At 43.4% G+C, this 22,288-nt stretch overlaps 1 protein-coding gene across 1 annotated transcript in view; it reads left to right on the top strand.

Moving 5' to 3' along the window:
• Positions 1 to 22,288, top strand: part of msh4 (mutS homolog 4) — a 256,979-nt gene that overhangs the window by 188,819 nt on the left and 45,872 nt on the right. Inside the window, exon 12 of the mRNA XM_063063470.1 lies at positions 8,362 to 8,498. Coding sequence (XP_062919540.1) covers positions 8,362 to 8,498 — 137 coding nt within the window. The remainder of the gene's footprint in view (positions 1 to 8,361; positions 8,499 to 22,288) is intronic.

The following is a 22,288-nucleotide window of genomic DNA, read 5'->3' as shown; positions in this document are numbered from 1 at the left end:
CAGACACCACACGACACTCCCATACCAGGCATGATGTACACGCACAAGGGATTACCGACACCTAACGTGCTGGTACCTGAAGTCAGGCCAGAGCCAGCACAACCACCATCGCTGGTGCAATCACCACTGGTGCTACGTAGATCACAGCGACGGACTCGACCGCCTGATAGACTTAACCTGTAAATATACTTGTTTTAAATATTATCAGTCACTTCACCCCGCGGGACTCTTTTTTTTAAAAGGAGGGGTGAGTATGGTAAACCATGTATATAGGTTGTGACTGGGTTACCTGGCTGGACATGCCTGGACATGCCCCTCTGCTGACTGCTCCTGTGGCTCCTCCCACAGACCCCTGAATAAAGGCGATTGTGTCACTTCTCCTCCCTCAGTCCAGGACAGACATACAGCATGGACGTGGATCCATTTTACTGTTAATAAAAGCCTTTCAGTATCTGCTCTACTTCCAGTCTTTTGGAGTAATGGATAGTGCACCACCCCCAATGTCCATCAACTGTGCAAGGTCGCAAAACTGTTCACCTTGAAGTACAAATGCCACCATTTGAGCAAAGTTTGAAATCAGTTTGGATTTAACTTTTTCTTGTATGGAAAATTTGAAGTCATTAAACTAACTATTACAGTATTTTCAGCTAGAAAATCATGATATTTTAGACATAAGGCATTAACTTGTTCATCACCAAATGTGAAGTCACAATCTGCAATTGCGGAGAAATCAAAAGCTGACCTTTCTTGTCCCTCATCTTCAGGAAACCTTTCTTCAAATGAATACAAGGACTATTTATAAAAGTCAACAGCGAACTTGTATCTACTGTGACGTTTTCTTCACGTTGTTGGCTTATCAAAACTTTAACTTTGTCACTCCATGAAACATTGTTTCCCAGATACTGCTTTCTTATCTTGTTAATTTTGCCTCGTGCAAAATGAAGTGAATCAATTGGTGTCAGGCCACTCTTTTGCAGAATCTTGCACAGTGCAGCCAGTTCATCGAAAACATCACTTAAAACCTGTAAAGCTACTTTGTATGTAGCAGTGGTCCCCAACCACCAGGCCGCGGACTGGTACCGGGCCACAAAGCATGTGCTACTGGGCCGCAAGGAAACGATATGATTTGGTGATATGAAACAATATGAGTCAGCTGCACCTTTCCTCATTCCCTATCACGCCCACTGTTGAACTTGAACCCACGCGAGGTCATCAATCCGTCATTAACCTACAACTACTCGATGAGTAAGCAACAAATGTTGCTTGAGAGTTTCTTTGGAAGAGGTGGTAGGGGACATAAAAGGCCTAACGATGATAATGCAGAGACAGCTGAGGCCGAGACTGCAAAAATAAAGAAAGCTTCCTTTAACAGAAAATATGACGAGTCATACACAAAATAAGGTTTTATTGCGACTGGTGACTCACACGCTCCAAGTCCCGTGTGTGATATGTAGAGACAAGCTGTCTAATGAGGCAGTGAAGCCCTCAAAACTGCTTTGGTACCTTGGATCCAAGCACCCTGCACTTAAAGACAAACCCGCTGAGTTTTTTGAGCGGAAAAAGTGTGAGCAAGTGGGAGAGAAGCGAGTGCTGAGAGTCACCACCTCCACAAATGCTGCTGCTCTGAGAGCGTCGTACTTAGTGGCTTGCCGTATGGCTAAGGCTAAGAAGCCTTTCACTGTTGGTGAAGAATTGATTCTGTCTGCTGCCAAGGACATGTGCCGTGAACTGTTGGGAGAAGCTGCAGCTAACAAGATGGCTCAGCAAGTTTCAAGGAGAATCGATGTCCTCCACTATGTCATCGAAGCACAGCTGCTGGAACGGTAACGAGTCTGGTTTCACTTCCCGAGTCAAAGAGGTTGCTCCTGAATGCCATACGCAGGGAAATGCTGGCTAGCCGAAAAATGTCACCTGATCTTAACAGCGTATTGAGTGTCGTTGTTGAAGTTATCAATCACATCAAAGCAAAAGCCCTTAACTCATGTCTGTTTGAGCAGCTTTGTGAGGAAGTGGATGCAGAGCAAAAACGCCTTCTCTTAAACCCTGAAGTCAGGTGGCTATCAGCGGGGAGAGCCCTGGCCAGGGTTTTTGAGTTAAGAGAGCAGCTACAGAGATTTCTTTCAGGAAAAAAAGTCACCACTGGCAGCACACTTCAGTGACGAGGAGTGGATAGCAAAACTCGCTTATCTGTGGGACATCTTCAATCTGCTCAATGAACTCAATTTGTCACTTCAAGGGAGAATGACAACTTGTCTTCAAGTTGGCAGATAAAGTGTTTGCTTTCAAAGCCAAACTGGAACTGTGGGGACGGCGAGTGGACAGGGGCATATTTGACATGTTCCCAACATTAGCTGGGATTTTGGGAGAGACTGAGGCTGCACCGTCCCCCTCACAGCTGGTGCACGATCACCTATCTTCACAGTCAACAGAATTCGAGCGTTACTTCCCAACCACTAATGACCCAAGACGTCCAAAGGAATAGGTCCGTGACCTATTTGTGAATGTCCCCGGTGAATCATCCATGTCAGCGCAGGAAGAAGATCAACTCCTTGAGCTTGCAAATGACGGTGGGCTAAAAAGTATGTTTGACATAACATCTCTGCCGGCATTCTGGATCAAAGTCAAGGCTGAATATTCTGAGATAGCCACGAAAGCACTGAAAACGTTGCTTCCATTTCCAACATCGTATCTCTATGAAGCGGGGTTTTCTGCAATGAATGCAACGAAAACTAAATTGCAGAATAGACTGGACATAAGGAACCCCTTCGAGTATCGCTGTCTCCCATCACCCCTCGATGGGACCGTCTTGTTGCAGGAAAACAAGCCCAGGGCTCCCCCTGATTCAGCGATATTGGTCTATTGCAATGATTTTATATATTCATACAAGGAAAATATGCGCTGTGTGTTTAATATCCAAATGTGACTTAAAATGTTATGATGCTATTGACTTATAAGTAACTTATAATTGACATCACTATATTCATGCAAGGAAAATATGCGCTGTGTGTTTAATATTAAATTCGTTAGATAAACACTTTTAGAAATGAAATTGCGTGTATTAGCCACTTATAAGAGACTTATAGTTGACTTATCACCTATATTCCGGTCGTGATTTAACACCCCACCCCGTCTCCCGTCGGCTGGTCCACAAGAATATTGCCAATATTAAACCGGTCCATGGTGCAAAAAAGATTGGGGACCCCGATCTACAGAATTTGAAACAGATCTTTGTAAACTTTATGATATGAACACTGTCCGCCAAAGATGGCTGCTGCTGTGATGTAGCTGTACAAACCGGAACAGGAAAGATGAGGTGACGTAAATTAGTGACGTGCATTGTGGTATTTGAAAAACTGACTAACTAGTTAACAGAAACATTTAGCTAAAAGATTATTTTCAATAAGTATAGTTATTAATTACTACGTTATTTTAGGTAACTAACCTTTTGTGCACACATTAATTTCCTCTATGCGCTGATTGATAAATGTTTGTGCACGCGCACAGCTTAGAAGGAACATAGGTTACAGGGAGAATGTGCAAATTTCACATAGTCAGCACCAGGTGCCTTGAATGAATATGGGTATATAATACAATGATGAGGCCTCACTTGGAGTATTGTGCGCTGTTTTGGATTCTTATTTAAGAAAAGATCTGCTGAAATTGGACAGAGTTTAGAGAAGGTTCAGGGGAATAATTCTGGGAATGAACGGATTATCATATGAGCAGTGATTGAAAGCTCTGGGCGTGTACTCACTGGAATTTAGAAAAGTGAGGTGTGATCTCATTAAAGCCTGTTGAGTATCAAAAGGCCTAGATAGAGCGGATGTGAAGAGGATGTTTCATTTGGTGGGGGAGTTTAGGACCAGAGGGCATAGCATCAAAATAGAGGGATGTCCATTTAGAACAGAGATGAGGTGGAATTTCTTTAGCCGATGGGTGCTCTGGAGGCCAGGTCACTGGGTGCACTTAAAGTGGAGGTTGATAAGATCTTGATTAGTCGAGGCATGAAAGGTTATGGGATGAAGGCAGGAGAATGGGGTCGAGAGAAAATGGATCAGTCATGATGAAATGGCAGAGCAGATTTGATGGTCTTTACTGTGGTCACACCATTGACGCACAAGGATTGCACAAGTGTGTTGAGAAAATCCAAGCAGTCATGGATGCCTTAAAGCCAAAGGATGTGTCACAGTTGCGATGCTTTTAAGGACTTGTCAATCTCTATAACAGTTTCCTGCCAAACCTGACTACTGACCATCCCTTGAAGTCATTACTACAGATTGGGAAGAAATGTCAGTGTGAGGTGGCTTTCCAAAAGGTAAAGGGATGGTGATATCAGACACTGTACTCACACATTATAATCCACATCATCTAGTGAAGCTTGTCTGTGACACCCTACCTTATGGTATAGGTACAATTACCTAACATGTTATGAGTGATGCAAGTGAATACCCCACAGCCTTTGCATGATGTTCCGTTACTGCTTCAGAGAGAATTATACACAGATTGACAGAGAGGCCTTGACTCTGGTTTGGGATGTAAAATATGTCCACCAGTACCTGTAATGGAGAGACTTTACCCTCATTACTGATTATAAACCTCCGGTGTCTATTTTCAATCCATAGAAGGGTGTTCCACTAACTGCAGTAGCACAAATGCAGAGATGTGCTGTTTCTTGGACACAATTATAAGATCGAATTCAGGAGAACAATTAATTATAGAAATGCTGGTGGATTGTCTTGTTTACCCTTGGAAAATGAAATATCTAAAAGAATTACAAAAGAGATAGTTCTCTTGACATATTCTCCTTAATGTAAATCGAAGGCCTCCCTGTTACGGCAGAGATGATGTAAAGGGAAACCGGAAAATACTCCATCTTGTCTAAGATCGACATGGCTGGAATACACAAAAGAAACTCCAGTTCCCCCATTTTCCCCAGCGCTGATATGAACTTGACTTTGACGGAGGTTGCCTTCCTTGGGGATTGAGAGTTATGCCATTTGAGCAGAGAGCTAAAGTGTTGGAGTAGTTAGATGCTGTTCATTTAGGCGTAGTTAAAATGAAACATTGGCTTGAAGCTTTGTCTGGTGACATGGGATAGATCAGCAGATTGAGCAACTTGCCATGCACTGTTTGGGATGCCCCCATGCCCAGAAGATGCCAAGAACAGCGCCTCTCCATCCTTGGGAATGCCCGGCATTACCCAGACAGAGGATTCACGTGGATGTTGCTGGATTATTCATGGGCATAAGTCTCTTGCTCAGAGTGGATGCAGCTACAAATGGCAATGTACCACAGTTTGTTGGGGAACAGTTTCAATCATTCCTGAAATGAATGAAGTAAGACATATTACCTCTGTACTGTCCCACCCAGCTACAAATGGCTTGAAGAAAAGGTTTGTCCAGAGTTTAAAGAATGCACGGCAAGCAACGTCAGCAAAACATACTACACTAACACTGAATCAGAAGCTCGCCAATTTCTTCCTTACATATCACAATGGAGCACACCCCACAACCAACAACTTACCAGTGATGCTGCTCCTTGGTTGCCCCTTGCGCCTATGCTTATAACCATATAACAATTACAGCATGGAAACATCTTGCATCTCCTCACACCCAGTCTTAGAAGCAGTATGCAAGACAAATAACTGAGATGAATTGAAGGCTTCTCAAACAAGAAGGTTCGAGGTTTTGCTCCTGGACAAGCAGTCCTGATGAAGGACTACAGAGAAGATTAACAACAGGTACTTGGAAAGATTAAGAACAGAACTGGACCACTCTCCTACACAGTGGAGATTGCGTCTGATGTCATCTGGAGACAACATATCGATCAGTTGTGGAGAGCAGGGTCAATTGTTAGAGCAGAAAGGTGTCCAGAGCTGTCAGAACCTCTTCCTGCACTCCCAGAGTCAACCACCACAGAGGAGGCACCTGAGATTGTTTCACAGCAGCAAGTCTCATCTGCCAAGCAGAGTGCCTCCCACCCCTCTAATTAGGAAAGACATTATCCCATAAGACTAAGAATGCCTTCACAGTGATTAAAACTTTAGGCCTGAATAGGACAATTTAAGCTTTACTATGCTGTCATGTCTATATATTAGTTATTATATAATAAGTGTGTGTGTGTGTATGCATATGTACATGTATATATGAAGTAGTGGGTTGGAGATATGTCTCTACCAAAGGAAGTGTACGGTGCTCCTTCCCTCCACTAGCCTGCAATTCACCCTTGGACAAGGTGTAGAAACTGCTCAGCCATCCTCTCTCCCCCCCCCCAAACCAGGGTCTTGTGAAGCCATGGGGGCAGCTGGTGCATATCACAAGTCCCAGTTATGCAACCACTGGCGCCAGGCAGACCATCTCTGAAGAGAATTGCTGATGTTGCTAATGGTTGGGGTGTATGGGGGGAGGGGTTACTCATCTGTAAAGACACCTCCCAGAAGAAGACAATGGCAAACCACTTCTGTTGAAAAATTTGCCACGAACAACCATGGTCATATCACATGGCACATAATTACTGTGATGATTGATATATATATATGTGTGTGTGTGTGTGTGTGTGTGTGTGTATATATGTATCATCCTCATTTCCCATTTCATATCACATAGGAGATCATGGTCTTTGTATATGTATATGTGTGTGTGTGTGTGTGTGTGTGTGTGTGTGTGTATAATACACATATATAATGATTGGAGAGCAATACATATTTGAGTTGAGATGTATTCTGTATTGAGTTGGAGTTTATAACTAAGCAAGGAGAAGTGTGTATTTAGTATTTTAGTAATATTTGAGTAATATTGTAAATTTTGCTTGATTAAGTGTTTTTTGTTTCTTATATAATTATTTTTGAATTGAATTAATTTATTTCTTACATCCTTCACATACATGAGGAGTAAAAATCTTTACGTTATGTCTCCAGCTAAATGTGCAATCACAGTAATTTATAATTTATAATAAAGAGAACAGTCAATGTAATATACAGTACATGCAAGTCAGTGTGAGTTCATCAGTCTGATGGCCTGGTGGAAGGAGCCTGATGGTCCTGGCATTTATGTTGCGGTACCACTTCCTGAATGGTATCAGCTGGAATATATAGTGGTTGGGGTGACTCGGGTCCCCAGTGATTGTACGGGGCCTTTTTACACACCTGTCTTTGTAAACGTCCTGAATCATGGGAAGTTCACAACTAGATTCACTGGGCTGTCAGCACCACTCTCTACAGAGTCCTGCGATTAAGGGAGGTACCTTTCCCATACCAGGCACTGATGCAGCCAGTCAGGATGCTCTCAATTGAGCCCCTATAGAAAGTTCTTAGGATACCAAACTTCCTCAACCGTCTGAAGTGAAAGGGGCGCTGTTATACCTTTTTCAACACACAGCTGGTGTGTACGGACCACGTAAGGTCCTCAGTGATGTGGATGCCGAGGAACATAAAGCTGTTCACCCTCTCAACCCCAGATCCATTGATGTCAATAGGGGTTACCCCGGCTCCATTACTCCTGTAATCCACAACCAGCTCCTTTGTTTTTGTGACATTGAGGGCGAGGTTGTTCTCTTGACACCACAGTGTCAGAGAGATAACTTCTTCCCTGTAGGCCACCACGTTATTGTTTGAGATAAGGCCAATCAATGTAGTGTCGTCAGCAAATCTAATTAGCAGATTGGAGCTGTGGGTGGCGATACATTCATGGGTATACAGGGAGTAAAGGAGGGGACTCAGTACGCAGCCCTGAGGGGCTCCTGTATTGAGAGTCAGAGGTTTGGAAGTGAGGGTTATATGTAAGAAGTACATGAAAGTCATTACACCACCATGCCATGCCTCATTAAAGGAAAAAAAACTAAGTACATGTGTATCTCTGGCTCCGTGTTTTTCTTTCAATTAGTTTCTGGAGTTACAAAACTTAAAAGATAGCATTTATCATTAAGAACTTCACCATCCAGGACATGCCCTATCTTGGAGGAGGTACAGGAGCCTGAAGGCACACACTGAATGTTTAACTGACAGATTCCCCCCCTCTAGTATCAGATTTTTGAATCATGCATGAACGCATTGGTACTCCATTCAGTGTTGTATCTCTGGAATACATTACTGAAGGAGGTGATAAAATCAGATAAAAATAATATGCTCTAAAGGCATTTAGACAGGTATTTGAATAGACCAGCAAAAGAAAGATCCATCCTTCTACTTGCGAATGGGAGTAGTGTAGATTGGCAAAAAGGTCGGCATGGACCTGGTGGCCTGAAGGGCCCATTTTTGTGCTGTGCATGACTCTATGAAGAGTGTGTAAATTGTGCAGTAGGGTAAGAGTGATGGTACTTCCTGAATACTTAATGTGTTGATGTTTTCTCTCTTAACCTGATTAGGAATGATAGTGCAGCTGGGAGAGAAATATAGCCTGCCTCTGAAAACCAGCTTCAGTACTACTCGAGGATTCTTTATTCAGCTGAATTGTGAGGGAAGTTCATTCCCAAGTGGACAGCTCCCTTCTGAGTTCATCAAGGTTAGTTATTTACTGAGTCTTCTGATATATTTGCTACTGCATTTTAACCTGTGCTGTTAAACTCTGAAATTCTCCATTAAATAGTTTGTTTCAAGTTGAGTTTCCAAGATGGCACTGGCGATATACAATCAGCTAACAAATCTAATAACTATTCTACTAATTATACTGTTTTCTGCACTACAACTACTGCATTTCACAGCCTGTAATTTTTCTTTGGGAGTTTTGCTTTTGAACCATCTGTATGATCTGTCTTTTCTGCGGTATCCTGAAGGATTTGATGAACTGCACTCTCAAGACTGCAGGTACAGCTGTGCCGGCCATTGCTTGAGTGGACTTTGGGCTGGATTGAAGTGGTTGGGACCAGGCTGAGAGTGAGAAACGAACTGATGTTCAGCTGATTTAAGCACTGAGTCAGATTTAAAAGATTAAGTATTTGAGGCTGAGGGTGGAGGACAAACTGGTGTTCAGCTCACTACTCCATGCCAGCCAGGATCCCCACCTGAGCCCATCCTGTCTGCCTGCGATTGACCCATATCCCTCTCTTCGTGCTACTATACTGGTGTCCGATGCGAGATGCATGAGGCTTGACTGTCTTCACGCGCCTCATCATTGAACTGGCTGTAGACTTACTTTTGGGGACTCTGGTTCATGTTCTGTATGTTATTTATTTACATTTTTATTGTAGTACAATTTGTTCTTTTTTTCCCCCACATTGGATGTTTGATGGCCTTTGTAGTTTGGAGCTTTTCATGGATTTGATTGTGTTTCTTTGTTTTGCGGCTGCCTGCAAGAAGATGAACCTCAAGGTTGTATATGGTATGCATACTTAGTAAATAAATGTACTTTGAACTTGATTGTCACAGCATAAGGATGGGGAGGTGCAGGTACAATGGAAAAACTTGCATCAGCATCACAGGCACATAGGTATAAACAACACCTGCATGCTATCATTTAAACAGAACTTATGCAAAATAGTGAATTTATTATCAAAATTCATAGAGTGCCTATAAAAGTACTCTTCCCCCTTTGGAAGCTTTTGTGTTTTATTGTTTTAAACGATTGAATCACAGTGTTTTATATTTGTAATTAATTTTGATCCCTTTGTAGAGATCTTTTTTTCACTTTGACATGTAAGAGTCTTTTTCTGTTGATCACACTCCCACAAGTGTGTGGGAGTGCAAAAGGTGGTCTGTAATGTTCTGTTGCATAGCTAGAGTCAGGATTATACAGAAATTGGTTCAAGGTTGTAAGGAAGTAGCTGTTCCTGAAATCCACTGTGATTCAATGCTATAAAACATGAAAACTTCCAAGGGGGGATGAATACATTTTATAAGCATTATACGTGTCACCATATACAACCCTGAGATTTGTTTTCTTCCAGGCATGCTCAATAATTCCAATAACCATAATAGAATCAATGAAAGACCACATCTATCTGGGTGGACAAACAGTGTGCAAAAGACAATAAACTGTGCAAAAAAAAAGAAAAGACTAAGAAATAATTAATAAATAAATAAGTAAATAAATAAATATTGAGAACATGAGATGAAGACTCCTTAAAAGTGAGTCCAAGGTTGTGGGAACAGTTCAGTAATGGGATGAGTGAATTTGAGTGAAGTTATCCCTTCTGGTTCAAGAGCCTAATGGTTGAGGGGAAATAACTATTTCTGAACTTAGTGGAGTGAATCCTGACACTCCTGTACCTTCTTTCTGATGGCAGCAGTGAGAAAAGAGCATGTCATGGGTGGTGGAGGTCCCTGATGATGGATGCTGCTTTCCTGCAACAATGCTCCGTGTGCATTAATGCAGAGAAGGCTTTCCCTGTGATGGACTGGGCCATGTCCATTCCTTTTTGTGGAATTTTACATTCAAGGGCATTGGTGTTTCCATACCAGGCTGTGATGCAGCCAGTCAATATACTCTCCACTACACATTTGTAGTCATTTGTCAAAATTTTAGATGTCATGTTCAACCTATGCAAACTTCTGAGAAAGTGGAGGTGCTTCTGTGCTTTCCTCATAAATTTATTTATGTGCTGGGTCCTGGAAAGGTCCTCTGAAGTGATAACACCAAGAAATTTAAAGTTTCTGACACTTTCTACCTCTGATCTCCTGATGAGGACTGGTTGATGGACCTCCAGTTGTGCAAAAATAAGACCATGAAAGAAAATGAGACACTCAGAGACAAGTGTGTGGGAGTGCAAAATGTTCTGTTGCTGAGGTACAGTCAGAATTATACAGAGATTGGTTCAAGGTTGTAGGAAAGTAGCTGTTCCTAAAGCTCAAACATGAGGAAATCTGCGGATGCTGGAGATTCAAGCAACACACTGTACCTCTTCCTAGAGATGCTGCCTGGCCTGCTGTGTTCACCAGCAACTTCATGTTAGTAGGGAAGTGGTGTTAGGTAAATTGAAGGGATTAAAGGCAGATAAATCCCCAGGGCCAGATGGTCTGCATCCCAGAGTGTTTAAGGAAGTAGCCCAAGAAATAGTGGATGCATTAGTGATAATTTTTCAAAACTCGTTAGATTCTGGACTAGTTCCTGAGGATTAGAGGGTGGCTAATGTAACCCCACTTTTTAAAAAAGGAGGGAGAGAGAAACCGGGGAATTATAGACCGGTTAGCCTAACGTCGGTGGTAGGGAAACTGCTGGAGTCAGTTATCAAAGATGTGATAACAGCACATTTGGAAAGCGGTGAAATGATCGGACAAAGTCAGCATGGATTTGTGAAAGGAAAATCATGTCTGACGAATCTCATAGAATTTTTTGAGGATGTAACTAGTAGAGTGGATAGGGGAGAACCAGTGGATGTGATATATTTGGATTTTCAAAAGGCTTTTGACAAGGTCCCACACAGGAGATTAGTGTGCAAACTTAAAGCACACGGTATTGGGGGTAAGGTATTGATGTGGACAGAGAATTGGTTAGCAGACAGGAAGCAAAGAGTGGGAATAAACGGGACCTTTTCAGAATGGCAGGCAGTGACTAGTGGGGTACCGCAAGGCTCAGTGCTGGGACCCCAGTTGTTTACAATATATATTAATGACTTGGATGAGGGAATTAAATGCAGCATCTCCAAGTTTGCGGATGACACGAAGCTGGGCGACAGTGTTAGCTGTGAGGAGGATGCTAAGAGGATGCAGGGTGACTTGGATAGGTTGGGTGAGTGGGCAAATTCATAGCAGATGCAATTTAATGTGGATAAATGTGAAGTTATCCACTTTGGTGGCAAAAATAGGAAAACAGATTATTATCTGAATGGTGGCCGATTAGGAAAAGGGGAGGTGCAACGAGACCTGGGTGTCATTATACACCAGTCATTGAAAGTGGGCATGCAGGTACAGCAGGCGGTGAAAAAGGCGAATGGTATGCTGGCATTTATAGCGAGAGGATTCGAGTACAGGAGCAGGGAGGTACTACTGCAGTTGTACAAGGCCTTGGTGAGACCATACCTGGAGTATTGTGTGCAGTTTTGGTCCCCTAATCTGAGGAAAGACATCCTTGCCATAGAGGGAGTACAAAGAAGGTTCACCAGATTGATTCCTGGGATGGCAGGACTTTCATATGAAGAAAGACTGGATGAACTTGGCTTGTACTCATTGGAACTTAGAAGATTGAGGGGGGATCTGATTGAAACGTATAAAATCCTGAAGGGATTGGACAGGCTAGATGCAGGAAGATTGTTCCCGATGTTGGGGAAGTCCAGATCGAGGGGTCACAGTTTGAGGATAAAGGGGAAGCCTTTTAGGACCGAGATTAGGAAAAACTTCTTCACACAGAGAGTGGTGAATCTGTGGAATTCTCTGCCACAGGAAACAGTTGAGGCCAGTTCATTGGCTATATTTAAGAGAGAGTTAGATATGGCCCTTGTGGCTACGGGGATCAGGGGGTATGGAGGGAAGGCTGGTGCAGGGTTCTGAGTTGGATGATCAGCCATTATCATAATAAATGGCGGTGCAGGCTCGAAGGGCCGAATGGCCTACTCCTGCACCTATTTTCTATGTTTCTATGTGTGCTGTTCCTAAAGCTGGTAGCATGGGCCTTCAGCTTCTGTACCTTCTTCCTGAAGGCAGCAGTGAGAAAAGGACGTGACTCAGATTGTGAGAATTCTTGATGATAGATGCTGCTTACTTGAGACAGCAACTGTTTTTGTCAATGACGTGGAAGGCTGTACCCATGATGGATCGGGCTGTGTCTACTACGCTCTGTACCCTCTTGTGTTCCTGTAGACTGGAATTTCCATACCACACCATGATGCAGGCATTAGGATATTTAGTTTGGATAGCCATCATCTTGACTTCTAAGTTTATGGCAGTTATGGGGATGACTTACAGCAGACAGAAACGCTTGAGTGTATAGACGTCAAGAAAGAGGATGGGCTAGAGCTTTTGAAAGGTATTAAGTTGGATAAGTCGCCGAGACCGGTCGAGATATACTCCAGGCTACTGTGGGAAGTGAGGGAAGAGATTGTTGAGCCTCTGGCAATGATCTTTGCATCATCAATAGGGACAGGAGAAGTGCCAGAGGATTGGAAGGTTGCAAATATTGTTCCCTTGTTCAAGATAGGGAGTAGCGATAACCCAGGAAATTGTAGACCAGTGAGTCTGACTTCAGTGGTGGGCAAGTTGTTGGAGAAGACCCTGAGAGGCAGGATTTATGAGTAGTTGGAGAGATGTAATCTGATTAAGGATAGTCATTATGGCTTTGTCAAGGACAAGTAATGTTTATGAACCTGATTGACTTCTTTGAGGATGTAAGAAACCATATTGATGAAGATAGAACAGTGATGCGTATATGGATTTCAGTAAGGCATTTGATAAGGTTCCCCATGCGAGGCTCATTCAGAAAGTAATGAGGCATGAGATCCAAGGAGACCTTGCTTTGTGGTTTCAGAACTGGCTTACCCACAGAAGGCAAACGGTGGTTGCAGGTGGTTCATATTCTGCATTGAGGTCGGTAACCAGTGGTGTTCCACAGGGATCTGTTCTGGGACCCCTCCTCTTTGTGATTTTTATAAATTACCTGGATGAGGAAGTAGGTGGGTGGGTTAGTAAGTTTGCTGCTGACATGAAAGTTGGGGGTGTTGTGGACAGTGTGGAGGGCTGTCAGAGGTTACAGCAGGAAATCGATAGGATGCAGAACTGGGCTGAGAAGTGGCAAATGGAGTTAAACCCAGATAAGCATGAAGTGGTTCATTTTGGTAGGGCAAATTTAAAGACAGAGTATAATATTAATGGTAAGATTCTTGGTAGTGTGGAGGATCAGCATGTGGATCATGGGGTCCGTATCCATGGGACACTCAAATCTGCTGTACAGGTTGACAGTGTGGTTAAGAAAGCGTTTGGTATGTTGGCCTTCATCAGCCGTGGGATTGAGTTCAAGAGCCTTGAGGTAACGTTACAGCTGTATGAGACCTTAGTTAGACCCCACTTGGAGTACTGTGTTCAGTTCTGGTCACCTGATTACAGGAAGGATGTGGATACTATAGAGAGAGTGCAGAGGAGATTTACAAGGATGTTGCCTGGATTGGAGAGCGTGACTTATGAGAATAGGTTGAGTGAACTTGGACTTTTCTCCTTGCAGCGATGGAGGATGAGAGGTGACCTGATAGAGGTGTATAAGATGATGAGAGGCATTGATTGTGTGGATAGCCTAGGGCTTTTTCCCAGGGCTGAAATGGCTAACAGGACAGGGTATAGTTGTAGGTGCTTGTAAGTAGATAGAAGGGGTAAGTTTTTCACAGAGAGTGGCGGGTGCATGGAATGCACTGCCAGCGAAGGTGGTAGAGGTGGATACAACAGGGTCTTTGAAGGGACTCTTTTAGATAGACACATGGAGCTTAGAGAAATAGAGGGTGATGTGGTAGGGAAATTCTAGGCGGTTGCCAGAGTAGGTTACATGGTCAGTGCAACATGGTGGGCCAAAGGGCCTGTAATGTGCTGTAGATTTCTATGTTTCTGTTTATGTCATTCAAACATACATGTGCAGAAACATAGAAATCTTGCAACACAATACAGGCCATTTGGCCCAGAAACCTGTGCCGAACATGTCCTTACCTTAGAACTACCTAGGCTTACCCAGAGCCCTCTATTTTTCTAAGCTGCATGTATCCATCCAGGAGTCTCTTAAAAGACCCTATTATTTCCACCTCCACCACTGCAGCCGGGAGCCCATTCCACGCACTCACCACTCCCTTTGTAAAAAAAAACTTATCCCTGAGATCTCCTCTGTAACTACTTCCAAGCACCTTTACATTAGACAATAGACAATAGGTGCAGAAGTAGACCATTCGGCCCTTCGAGCCTGCACCACCATTCTGAGATCATGGCTGATCATCTACTATCAATACCCGGTTCCTGCCTTGTCCCCATAACCCTTGATTCCCCTATCCATAAGATACCTATCTAGCTCCTTCTTGAAAGCATCCAGAGAATTGGCCTCCACTGCCTTCTGAGACAGCGCGTTCCACACCTCCACCACTCTCTGGGAGAAGAAGTTTCTCCTCAACTCTGTCCTAAATGACCTAGTCCTTATTCTTAAACCATGCCCTCTGGTACTGGACTCTCCCAGCATCTGGAACATATTTCCTGCCTCTATCTTGTCCAATCCCTTAATAATCTTATATGTCTCAATCAGATTCCCCCCTCAATCTCCTTAATTCCAGCATGTACAGTCTCTCTAACCTCTCTGCGTAAGACAGTCCGGACATCCCAGGAATTAACCTAGTGAACCTACGCTGCACCTCCTCTACAGCCAGGATGTCCTTCCTTAACCCTGGAGACCAAAACTACACACAATACTCCAGGTGTGGTCTCACCAGGGCCCTGTACAAATGCAAAAGGATTTCCTTGCTCTTGTACTCAATTCCCTTTGTAATAAAGGCCAACATTCCATTAGCCTTCTTCACTGCCTGCTGCACTTGCTCATTCACCTTCAGAGACTGATGAACAAGTACTCCTAGATCTCTTTGTATTTCTCCCTTCCCTAACTCCATACCATTCAGATAATAATCTGCCTTCCTGTTCTTGCTCCCAAAGTGAATAACCTCACACTTATTCACATTAAACGCCATCTGCCAAGTTTCTGCCCACTCCCCCAGCCTATCCAAGTCACCTTGAATTCTCCTAACATCCTCATCACATGTCACACTGCCACCCAGCTTAGTATCATCAGCAAACTTGCTGATGTTATTCACAATGCCTTCCTCTAAATCATTGACGTAAATCGTAAACAGCTGTGGTCCCAATACCGAGCCCTGTGGCACCCCACTAGTCACCACCTGCCATTCCGAGAAACACCCATTCACTGCTACCCTTTGCTTTCTATCTGCCAACCAGTTTTCTATCCATGTCAATATCCTCCCCCCAATGCCATGAGCTCTGATTTTACCCACCAATCTCCTATGTGGTACCTTATCGAATGCCTTCTGAAAGTCAAGGTACACCACATCCACTGGATCTCCCGCGTCTATCTTCCTGGTTACATCTTCGAAAAACTCCCAATAGATTAGTCAAGCATGATTTGCCCTTGGTAAATCCATGCTGGCTGGGCCCAGTCCTATCACTGCTATCAAGATAGACCGCTATTTCATCTTTAATAATGGACTCTAGCATCTTCCCCACTACTGATGTTAGGCTAACAGGGCGATAGTTCTCTGTTTTCCCTCCCTCCTTTCTTAAAAAGTGGGATAACATTAGCCATTCGCCAATCCTCAGGAACTGACCCTGAATCTAAGGAACATTGGAAAATGATCACCAATGCATCCGCAATTTCCAGAGCCACCTCCTTTAGTACCCTAGGATGCAGACCATCTGGACCTGGGGATTTGTTAGCCTTCAGTCCCATCAGTCTACTCATCACCGTTTCCTTCCTAATGTTTTCCTTTAAAACTATGCCCTCTCATGCGAGCCTGGGAAAAAGCCTCTGACTATCCACGTGATCAATGCTTCTCATTATCTTGTACACCTCTATCAGGTCACCTCTCATCCTCCGTCGCTCCAAAGAGAAAAGGCCGAATTCACTCAACCTGTTCTCATAAGGCACGCTCCCCAATCCAGGCAACATCCTTGTAAATCCCCTCTGCACCCTTTCTATGGTTTCCATGTCCTTGCTGGAGTGAGGCAACCAGAATTGAGCACAGTACTCCCAAGTGGGATCTGACCAGGGTCCTATATAGCTGCAACATTACATCTCGGCTCTTAAACTCAATCCCATGATCGATGAAGGCCAATGCTCCATATGCCTTCTTAACCACAGAGTCAACTTGCGCAGCAGCTTTGAGTGTCCTATGGACTCGGACCCCAAGATCCCTCTGATCCTCCACACTGCCAAGAGTCTTGCGATTAATGCTATATTCTGCCATCTTATTTGACCTACCAAAATGAACCACCTCACACTTATCTGGATTGAACTCCATCTGCCACTTCTCAGACCCGTTTTGCATCCTATCAATGTCCTGCTGTAGCCTCTGACAACCCTCCACACTATCCACAACACCCCCAACCTTTGTGTCATCAGCAAATTTGCTAACCCATCCCTCCACTTCCTTATCCAGATCATTTATAAAAATCACAAAGAGTCGGGGTCCTAGAACAGATCCCTGAGGCACACCACTGGTCACCAACCTCCATGTAGAATATGACCCGTCTACAACCACTGTTTGCCTTCTGTGGGCAAGCCAGTTCTGGATCCACAAAGCAATGTCCCCTTGGATCCCATGCCTCCTTACTTTCTCAATAAGCCTTGTATGGGGTACCTTGTCAAATGCCTTGCAGAAATCCATATACATTACATCTACTGCTCTAAACATCAATATGTTTAGTCACATTCTCAAAAAATTCAATCAGGCTCGTAAGGCACGACCTGCCTTTGACAAAGCCAGGCTGACTATTCCTAATCATATTATGCCTCTCCAAATGTTCATAAATCCTGCCTCTCAGGATCTTCCTCCTCAACTTACCAACCACTGAAGTAAGACTCACTGGTTTATAATTTCCTGGGCTATCTCTGCTCCCTTTCATGAATAATGGAACAACATCCGCAACCCTCCAATCCTCCGGAATCTCTCCCGTCCTCATTGATGATGCAAAGATCATCACCAGAGGCTCAGCAATCTCCTCCCTCGCCTCCCACAGTAGCTTGGGGTACATCTCGTCTTGTCCCGGTGACTTATCCAACTTGATGTTTTCCAAAAGCTCCAGCTCATCCTCTTCATTAATATCTATGTATATGTATACCATCAAACGAAACAACATTCCTCCCAACCAAGATGCACAACACAGTACATATAGTAACTCACACACGTAACCTATAAAGCAATATTAACAAAAGTAAATTCATAGATAATAATTTAGAAAGTAAAGTTACAATTTAAAAAGTAAACAATATAATGCTATTGGTGCTTTACACATGAAGAGACTTGGGTTGGAGCCCGGTAGTTCAGTAGTCTCCCAGCCTGGGGTAGAAGCTGTTTCCTATCCTAACAGTTCTTGACCTAATGCTACAGTACCTTCTGCATGATAATAGGGGGTCAAAGAGATTGTTGGACAGATTGGAGGGATCACTGACAATGCCAAGGGCCTTCTGTATGCGGTCCTGCTTATAAATATGTCTAATAGGTGGAAGAGGGACCCCACTTGTCTTCTCAGCAGTCTTCACAATCCTTTGTAGGAACTTGCGGTCAGAAGTTGTCCTCACTTAAAGTCGCTTGTGGGATTTTGTCATCGAAGACTGACAATGAAATCATTCTGCCTTGTTGCATGATGGCCTTTTATGGAACTGCAGTGAAGAGGAATGCAAGAGGCTGCAGAATGTGGTGGACAGCCAATTCCATCATGTATGCAGCTCTACTCACTAAGGACATCTACAAAAGGTGATATCTCAGGAAGTTGTCATCCATTCGGATCCACTAAGGATCTGTACCATCCCAGTTTTGTGTTTGCTTTATAGCTGCCATCAAGAGTCTGAAGACTCACATCTCAAGATTCAACAACAGCTTCTTTCCCACTGTCATCAGGTTCTTGAACCAACCTGAAAATCCTTATTTGTAACTCAGACTATATTTTCTTCAACTTGCACTAATGTTGTTATGTTTACTTTGTTGTGTAAGGTACTATATGCATCATTTAAGTAAATGTAAGTGTTTGTTTATCATGTTTGTAATGTACTGTGTTGCTGTTGCAGAAAGCTACCTTTCATGGCACTTATACCTGGTTGAAGTTGAATTTCAACATGAACATGGTTGCCCTTCAAGACTCACTGAGCAGCTCATCCCTGCCTTTCCACCTCTCTGACATCTGGTGCTTTCCCCTGCAACACTTCTTCTTACACCTTATCCCTCACAACCATCCAGTACCCTAAACTATCAACACATGAGATTCTGTAGGTGGTGGAAATCCAGAGTAATACATACGAAGTGCTGGAGGAACTCAGCAGATTAGGCAACATCCATAGAGGGGAATAAACAGTCAACATTATGGGCTGAGACCCTTCATCAGGACTGGCAAGGAAAAGGGAAGAAGCCAGATGGTAATGTAAACTATCCTTTCAAGTAAGACAAAAACTTGTATGCAGCTCTTCCAACTTCACCTGATGAATTAGGTGTCCCTGATGTGGCCTCCTCCACGCCAGTGAGATCAGAATCAGGTTTATTGTCACTGGCATGTGACGTGAAATTTGTTAACTTAGCAGCAGCAGTTCAGTGCAATACGTAATCTAGCAGAGAAAAAAATTATAATAAATAAAATAAAATATAATAATAAATAAACAAGTAAATCAATTACATATATTGAATAGATTTTTTAAAATGTGCAAAAACAGAAATACTGTATATTAAAAAATGTGAGGTAGTGTCCAAAGCTTCAAAGTCCATTTAGGAATCGGATGACAGAGGGGAAGAAGCTGTTCCTGAATCGCTGAGTGTGTGCCTTCAGGCTTCTTTACTCCTACCTGATGGTAACAGTGAGAAAAGGGCATGCCCTGGGTGCTGGAGGTCCTTAATCATGGACACTGCCTTTCTGAGACAGAGCACCTATACTCTATCTGCAGTGGCTATTCCAACCTCTCAGTTTTATTCAAAGTTTCAAAGCACATTTATTATCCAAGAATGTTCATATTTTATACCTTGAAATTTGTTTGCTTACAGGCAGCAACAAAGCAAGAAACCCAAATAGTCCAACTAAGAAAAGGCTAAAAAACCACTGCACAGGGAAAGAGAGAGAAAAAACACATCATGCAAACAATAGAAGCAAACCATCCCAAACCAGACTGAGTCCCAGGTCCACTGGTGGAGCAGTTGGGGGGCAGAAATGCACAGTGGCCAGATCAGTTCGCAGTCTTGGTGCCACAAAGAAAGGAATAAACGTATGCAGGAGAGCGAGTAAATCAGCTGACCATTGCCTCCGTACCTGACATTTGGGCTTCCAATCTATCTGGGCCAATGTTTAAATTGTTTAAGCACCGAGAAGTGCCACTCTCCAGTACTAGGCACAGCGACACACCTGGACCACCCAACCCATAGCCGTTCTGTATCTCAGCAAATTGGCTTGGTGCTTAGAGTGATCCAACCTTGCACCTGAGTTAGATGGTTGGGCGTCAAAACTCTTCTCCAAATCACTCACTTCATCTCCAGTAGCGATACGAACTCTCTTCTACTCTGGCTCAAACACGTTGCGCCTTGCAATGCCCCAAGCACAGCTCATCCCCGGAACCAGCCTCACCTCCGCCTGCCTTCTCACTTACTGCGGCAATAGTTTACCACACTTTGCTTTGGAAAAGATGTTATAACTAATGTTTTTAGTTGATTCTGTTGCCTTATGATTAATCAGCAAGCTGTCGCACATCTTCAGTAGCACCAGCTTAAACCGTAAATTGCATTACAATTCTCCTTCCCATTCCCACATCAACCTGTCCACTCGCAGCCTTCATCATTGCCAGGATGGGGCCCCAATGCAAACTAGAGGAACAATACCTTTTTCTTTGTCTGGTTGGTCTGTAACACAATGGTATGAATGCTGAACTTTCTGATTTCAGGTAACCCTTCTCTCCTGTGTTTTTCACTGCCCCTTCCCAACCCCTTCTTCTGACCAACACACACAGAATGCTAGAGGAACTTGCAGGCCAGGCAGCATCTATGGAAAAGAGTAAATAATTGGCATTTCAGGGGGTGAAAAAAGGATCAACCATGACTGAGTGGTGGAGCAGACTTGATGGGCCAAAATGGCCTAATTCTGCTTCTATGACTTATGGTCTAAACCTTTGATGCCCTTACTAATCAAGAACCCATCAATCTTCTTTAAATATGCCGAGCAATTTGGCCTCTACAGCTGTCTGTGGCAATGAATTCCACAGATTCACCACCCTTTGGCTAAAGAAATTCCTCCTCATCTTTATTCTAAATGGTTGTCCCTCTATTCTGAGTCTGTGCCCTCTAGTCCTAAACCTCCCCAGTATAGGAAACATCCTCTCCACATTCACTTTTAATATTCAATAGATTTCAACGAAATCCTCCCTATCTTTATATTGGCCATCTTCCCTCTCCCCAGTCAGTTCTGATGCAGTGTTATGGCCTGAAAAGACACAATTCCCTTCACCCGCCCCCCCCCCATACATACTGTTCCACCCACAGAATTCCTCCAGCAGAGTGTTTATTGCTCTCGGCTACAGCATCTGCAGTTCCTTGTTTCTAGTGACATAATTGTTTGTCAAAACCGGGCAGGCTCTGCAAGGGCTAGTTTTGCTTTGCCAAAAAGGAGATTCTCCTGCATTTCCAGGAATTTTTTTGGGGTAGGACACTGAGAAAAAGTTCAGTGTTGTTTGGAAGTCAATTGTGAGTGAAAGCAGTTCACTGATAACTGCAGAATTCTGCTAAGTGGTATTTCTAGAATGAGCTTCAGACTAAATACCTTTTCTGGTATTCAGGTATCTTGATGGTTGACATCCATCTTTAAGGACCTTTACTTTCTAGGACATGCTCTCTTCTCATTGCTACCATCAAGAAGAAGGTACAAGAGCCTGAAGACACACACTCAATATTTTAGGAACTGCTTCTTCCCTTCCTCCCATCAGAATTCTGAATGGACAATGAACCCATGAACACCAACTCACTCTGCACACAGAAAATGCTGGAAGAACTCAGCAGGCCAGGCAGCATCTATGGAAAAGGGTATAGTTGACCGTTTGGGCCGAGACCCTTCCTCAGCATCGACTGTACTCTTTTCCATAGATGCTGCCTGGCCTGCTGAGTTCCTCCAGCATTTTGTGTGTGTTGCTTGGATTTCCAGCATCTGCAGATTCTCTCTTGTTTGTGATTGGAATACTAACTCACTATCTTGCTCTCTATTTTCACCTTATTTTTTAAATACAAGAGATTCTGGTTAATTATGCCATCGGTTTACAGGGGCAGCCACTTATTTGGGACAACTCTTGAAGAGCAAAAACTCATCGAGAAACTATCCAGGATTCCCTTAGTTTATTTGAGACATTGTGCTGCTTCTTTGGGGCTGGAGTCTTTTGCTGAACAGTTTCTAACTAGTGTCAGTCACATGCACTTGTGCGGCTGTTAGACACTACACCGTGCTTCGAGCAAACAGTTTTAAGTAGTTCCCATTTAACCAGAATCCACTGTATTTCGTATTGCAGTTTGGAGTAATTTTTTTGTCTTGCATTGTACTGCTGGCACAAAACAACATATTTCACGACATAGGTCGGTGATAATAATTCTGATTCTGAGCTAAGGCTCTGCCCTACATTCTATATGTTAGTGGCTCAGGTCAGGAATATTATATGGATTA

This window comes from Mobula hypostoma, chromosome 12 (genome assembly GCF_963921235.1).
Source record: "Mobula hypostoma chromosome 12, sMobHyp1.1, whole genome shotgun sequence".
Lineage (NCBI taxonomy): Eukaryota > Metazoa > Chordata > Chondrichthyes > Myliobatiformes > Myliobatidae > Mobula > Mobula hypostoma.
This window is presented reverse-complemented; position numbering and strand designations above follow the sequence as displayed.